The 6,289-nt window shown below is 37.0% G+C and overlaps 1 protein-coding gene across 1 annotated transcript; it reads right to left on the bottom strand.

The window, feature by feature from the left end:
• Nucleotides 1-4,016, bottom strand: LOC108670254. Its single transcript, XM_018157714.2, has 5 exons — nucleotides 3,675-4,016; nucleotides 3,352-3,495; nucleotides 2,867-3,179; nucleotides 2,576-2,741; nucleotides 1-2,390 (listed from the first exon to the last, which is right to left on the bottom strand). The coding sequence occupies exons 1-5, from the start codon at nucleotides 3,822-3,824 to the stop codon at nucleotides 563-565; spliced, it is 2,601 nt and encodes an 866-aa protein (XP_018013203.1). The 5' UTR covers nucleotides 3,825-4,016; the 3' UTR covers nucleotides 1-562.
• Between the last annotated feature and the right edge of the window lie 2,273 nt (nucleotides 4,017-6,289).

Genomic DNA, 6,289 nt, shown 5'->3' on the forward strand with positions numbered 1-6,289 from the left:
TTCTCGGGGAATCAGAGATCAGATCATAAATCGTAAGATTTGAGGTCGCTCGCAGGATGCCAAACGCGATAGTGGGAAGTGAAAGCATAATAGCTGGTAAAATATTTCCGAAATAAAGCACAATAGCAGTGAATTTCAGTTATTAAGATAGGATGTAATTTCACAGATTCACCGAATCGCGTTTTAAGCTTATCCAAAAATTGAATGAGAATGTACATGTCACAGAAGCATGAAAAATTTTTATTTGCGTAAATATATATCAAATAATACTTCAAAGAAGTAGCCAGCTCTCTTCGTTCAGTAGTCTAGAGGTAATAAAGATCTAAGGAAAGTGGATAACATAATAAATTACTTTCAATTACTGTAACAGTTTCAGCGTATGCGATTCATATCACATTAGAGAAGATACAGGTACCTTCCATGACTGCTAAACTTATTGTGTTATGTCAGTGATTAACAGCTGACTTGACATTTTTTACGTATACTTAGCATAAAAATCACACTTTTGTGACCTTGGCAATTGAAAGATTTCTAAGAATTCGTACATAACACTTGCATAATTTCAGAAATTTTTGCTGGTGATGGACGCGTACGAAGCAGAAGAATTGGTGCTAACGCTGCCAATTGCAGCTGCCTGGAGAGGAGAGAGAGCACAAAACCCGGACATAGCTTCAGTTTCCTTCGTAGAAACGGTATCAGAGTTCTTGTTGTCAACATTTCTATTATTGCTTGGGGACTTCAAATTCTTTGGTAAAATAGTGGATTGGCCTAATTTTGAGCTGGATGAAATAGATATTCGCTCACGGTTACAATGGACAGAGTTATGCGAAGACGAAAGATCCAAAGACGTTGGACGGGGTTTACTTTGTAGCTGATGCATTTTCAATGCTTCAGTATCTCCTACTTGAAGGGAGCTACTGGCATGACACACTCCAATACTATCATAACCAAGTAATAAGTGATCACTTGTGAGTGGAAGTTGTTTCTCAATTGGGTCTGTATTTAATGACAGATCTCTTGGTGCAGTGAAGGCGGGACTGAGGCTTTTAGTGGAGGCGCTGCTCGAACTACCAGCACATGAGCAGCCGCTGGACGAGCTGCTGACGCTGCTGCATGATTGGTCAATTGGGACGAAATGCTCAGCAGGGCTCACAACCACTTGATCCACCACTATATTAGGGAAATCAATATAATTTTCATTTATAATTTCACAAGCTCGAGTACCACTTGTCTTGTTTTCAGATTTCTGAAATCCATTTGGATCTGAGGATAGCTTGTCTTGTTCGTTATGAGAAATCTTGGAAGAATTTGGTTTACACTTAGGTTCGTTCTCAAACACACCACTTTCACAATCTTCTTCTGTAATTGTTCTACGTTCAGTCGATTTTGATACACAAGCTACAGCTGAAGGTAGGGCTTGACCCTCAAGTTCTGGATGATCTGCAATGCCGTCTTGGGGTAAATCAATAGTGGGAACTATGCAGAAATTTTCCTTGATTCTCGTGCCATTTTCATCAGAATGATTGGTTACAAAATCTTGAGGGGATTCCAAACAACTAGCAATTTGATCGGTTGTAGAAGAAGGCTTTAATGTTTCAGCTTGAATTGTATTGGAATCACTGTCTTGGACATCAGATTTTTGGCCGCCTTCAAATTCTGAATCACTGCTTTTCATCATGGGTGTCAAAGGCGTTTTGGCTACTGAGGAATATAGCCTCATAGGAGACTTTGCTTCTAAGGGATCGATTTCCAAATCACTCTCATATATATTGTATGTTTTATGAGACCTGAAGCCATCTGTATTGTCATTCTGTCCACCAATCTCCTCGTTTTGCATAAAACCAGACACGAAGTGCTTGTTCTTTTTCTTGGGAATTTGATTTTTATTCGATATTACATGAACAATATCTACTTCATCACCATGTGCTTTAGCTGCTTTTACAGCATTCAAATATAATTGCTCATTTAGCAATTCAAAATAGTTCAATTTCTGCTCTATATCAACCAGCACAGCTGGAATGTCGACTGTATACCTGGGCACATTTATTCCAAGGTCCATGAAAAGACCAATAACGTCTGGAGGATGTTTGATATTCATTTTGTTCTTATTGCGCGCTCTTTTCTTCAAGTGTTGCAAAGACTTGGGTCGTGTAGAAGCAAATTCTTCTATTTCTTGGGGCTTAGAGTAAAATTTACCATCTTCTTGAGATGATGAAAAATTGCTGGAGTGACTGGGGAGCTTTGTTTCCTTACATTGACTGCTTAGAGAGGGATGATCAGGTGCTAGATCACTCGTCAATGAAGGAGGTACAAGGGAGCGGCAATATGGAAGCAGCCGATGGCATGCATCCAGCTGTGGTCCATACACGTCTCGTTCAATGGCCACCAGTCTGAAATTTTAGCAAGGGTTTGTTTCAAGGAAACCTTTTGAGTTAGGGATCAAAATTAAGGCAAATTTTCTATATACTACACATAAAACAGGCAAAGTGTATTGAAAATTTATTGTGATAACGATTATAAAGAAAAAGTTGATCAAGTTTGATGAAATTCAGCTCGCTCGAGCAGCTGGTCCTACCTTCTAGGAGTGACCGGCAAAGGTTCAGGATCAGCTGATGCAGGCTTCAATGCTGGCTTCTTCGACTTCCTACGTTCTGCATCAGCTTTACGTCGCTCTCGTTTCTCAAGTTGTCTTTGGGCCACCTCAAGGAGACTCAATTTGTGTTTCTGAACCTCTTCTAAACCTGAAATAAAGTGATCAATATTGGTTACATTAATTACACGCAACGATCCTGTCATAATTCCAACAATTTCAACTTTAGAATACTACCTTCGTTAATAGTTCGTTAATAACAAACCAAAAACAAACCGGATCTATTCTCCTGTAGGCTGATTTGTTCTTTTGCCAATAGGACAGCCAAAGCATCAATCTTGGGCAGGAGGGTTTGCAGCGTGTCATAGCCAGCATTGCGTTGGCTCACAAGCTTCACCCTGTCATTGCGGTGTTTCCTGTTTTGCTGTACACAAGTTCTGTACTCCTCCAAAAGAGGCACAGAGTCCTGCAATTTTGTTATTTCCTTCAACATTAATTCTTCCTCGCGAGGACGGTAGTTGTGAAGTCTCAGCTGCAACTCCAAATGCTTAATATTGTCCAAAATAGCTTCACGGCTCAAGTAAGGCAGCTGTAACATAAAATATGTAGTCATACAGTATTCACGGGTTAAAATGCAATCAGTAGTAATGATAAATTTGATATTAATCGAGAAAAATGAGATTTCAATCATCTTGTACACTGTGACGAGTTGAAATGAGTGTTAGTGACAAGTTGAAATGAGTGTTATTGCTGCAACATACCTTTTTCTTCAGGTTGAAACATTCCGTTTCAGATTTTGCAATTGCTTCAATTGTTTTCTGCAGTTGTTCCTGAAGCTTGGGTTGCTGTTCACACAACTTTTCTCTACTCTCTTCAAATTTTTTCTTTTTTTCTTGCAGAATACTCTGAAATAGGGAATATGCATATAATTAATCATAATTGCTAATTTTTAATTGATCATAATACTGGTGGTGGAGGTATTATATTTGATTAAATAACAAGTCTTGTTTCATACAAATCACAAATCTTAGTGAGCATTAAAATGTCAATCTAATTGTCATCACGTAAAATGATGAGAACTTACCATTTCCCTCAAATTCTTCTGTATCAGGGTTTTCAATGATGATATGTGATCATCACATTTGTGTAAACTGGTCAAAACTGATATTTTATTTGTTGTCATTGCTCCCTCAGGTTTAGAGGTCATAGATTTATGGCAGGTAAAATTGGCCATTGTATGGTAATTGAGTAAGGGAAATGAGACTTAAAATACATCAACAGCAAGACACATATAATGGTGCCAATATTTTGATGTATTTGACAACATCACATCTCAAACAAGATCAGTTATATAATATAAATAATTTATGACCATAATTTTGATAAAAAATTAGCTTTGTACAACCTTTACTTGATAAAAAGAACATTAATAACTGCATCAATTTATCAAATTCTGGAAAAATATAAAGTATATTTAGAGATATGAGAAATTATATTAATTGATAATGCTATTATGGACTCAAGTAACATGGTCCTAAATAGAAAAAGTATATTTCTAACAATTCAACTTATTTAACTTAGAAATAGAACCATTTATAATGCAAATTTACAGGTGGAAAACTATTGTTTCGTCTAGCATAGAGGTGTAGAAAGGAGGATCTTGGAGTCCTAGTATACTCCTCTAGGAGTAAGTACCTAGTTGGGAGTCAAAGAAAATTAGTTGCATAATGAATATATAATTGAATTTGTCAGCAGGCAGACAATTTATTTGGTAGAGCAGTAGAAAGCTGGATTTGTTTACATTGTCATTTTTGCTTTACTTTCTGAAATATTTTCTTTCTAGTAATTTTTAGTACCGGTAATTGGCTAAATCTTTTCTTAGTACTGGTAGATCTGATATGTAAATGTTGAAGCCAAAAAGCCATTCCTCACAGTAAAAAAAATAATAAAACAAAAATCACTTCAATGAAGTACGTATAAATGCATTTCACTGGTTTACAAAGCACTCACTATAAATTTGATAATGCAACTTGCTAACACAAGCCATTTTAAAATTAAACAGAGATAAAATGATAACCTCAGAGTGGAATTTTGAAGGAATTTTTAAAAAAACTGCTGATGTGAAAATGTTCTGCAAGGGTGACCAAAAAACTTGGGAATATCAACATTTCTTTATATTGTGATAATGTGATTTCCTCTGCATGGGTCACGGGTGTATTTATCTAATATCTCTAGCCTCTAGGCGATAGTAGCAAACCAGAGATTTTTTAGAATCAGTTCATTTTTAATTTCCTCATCTACTCAATATTTTAATCAATTTCTTATGTATGAAAATGCTGGTACGTATCCAAGATACTTTCTAGTCCACTTGTAGGACTCAAAAATGAACTTGAGGAAAAGCTGAAAAGTAAAAAAAAAAATTGCTGCTTTGCCACTATGCTCTAGGCAACTAGGCACAGGTCAAAGTTTAACCCTCTTGTTGTCTTTATTTCTGGGATACAATGGTAGCTTCTTGTCATTTTGACTATATATATGGTTGGAAATGTGGGTCATAAACTCACTCATATTGACCCAAAGATTATGAGGTTAAATAGGCAGCATAGAACTAGTAAGGTGAAATAGGTAAATGGATGTGAATGTTCTATTTTAAAGGGATTGAAAAAGATAAATGAAATCACGCAAGGTGGCACCATGGCCCTTTAGCCGTCTGTTAAAAAAACATGAGTTTGGAGTTTGGTCAACAACCAATCTGAGAAAGATCATAATATCTTAATAGATAAATGCACTTCAGTTTGTTTGATAAAATGGATCTTTTCTATTGAAGGCTGGCCACATAAATGCTATGCAGCTATCTTGAGCTACGGCATGACGGCAACCCAAGTGGCACTGTGACAGTGCCAATAATGTAACATCAATTAAAATACAAGTTGACTCATGGTAGAAGCTGAACAGAGCTTGCCACATTGCCATTTGCCAGTATTCACCCCAGAAATTTTACAAGTAGGGATTCAATAATTTCAATCATCCAGTCTTATCCAGATAGGATAGGGCCAAATTTTACAAGTTTGTTTGCTAAGTTTGCACGTTAAGTGTGTTGTGTTGAGACTTGAGAAGTTGAGAGATAGCTAGGTATGTGCACAGTGCAGACTGCAGCGGCCAGCGAGTGCACTGTGTGGTGCAGTGCATGACTGCAGGCATCTAGGTATAAGGTATTATAATTAAGGCAGGAATAGCTACCTAATCATAGCCATAGCCCATAGGAATAATGAAATCATAATGATGTTACAATCCTCCTTGTCCTTGATAATATTTGACAGTTTGACTCAAATATTGAATATCGATTATTGAGCTATTTGAGTATATAGTTTTCATTATTTCTGTTGAATTCTGTAGTATGAAAAAATAACATTTGAATCATAGTCCATACTCCATAGTCCATACTAGCAGAGCTGGGCAGCGCTACTTGGAAATGTAGCGCCGCTACCGCTACCGCTACATGCTCTAAATGTAGCGGGCACTACCGCTACCGCTACACCCGTTAGATTGTAACGGGCGCTACCGCTACCGCTACAGTAAAATGTAGCGCGCTACATTAGCCGCTACAATGGCCAAAATTATTGGAAATCTCTCAATATTTATTGTCTGTCTCTTATACACATCTAGATGTGTTTTAAAGACAGGCTATGACTAGAGCTTTCC

This window comes from Hyalella azteca, unplaced genomic scaffold, assembly GCF_000764305.2.
Source record: "Hyalella azteca isolate HAZT.00-mixed unplaced genomic scaffold, Hazt_2.0.2 contig3387, whole genome shotgun sequence".
Lineage (NCBI taxonomy): Eukaryota > Metazoa > Arthropoda > Malacostraca > Amphipoda > Hyalellidae > Hyalella > Hyalella azteca.

Bases quoted from the DNA above. Each gene is read 5' to 3' on its own strand.
- LOC108670254 (XM_018157714.2), bottom strand. From the start codon at position 3,824: ATGGCCAATTTTACCTGCCATAAATCTATGACCTCTAAACCTGAGGGA. The intron at 3,180-3,351 runs GTATGTTGCAGC...TTTATGTTACAG, and splicing joins GTTTCAACCTGAAGAAAAAG to CTGCCTTACTTGAGCCGTGA. The intron at 2,742-2,866 runs GTTTGTTTTTGG...ACTTTATTTCAG, and splicing joins CCTACAGGAGAATAGATCCG to GTTTAGAAGAGGTTCAGAAA.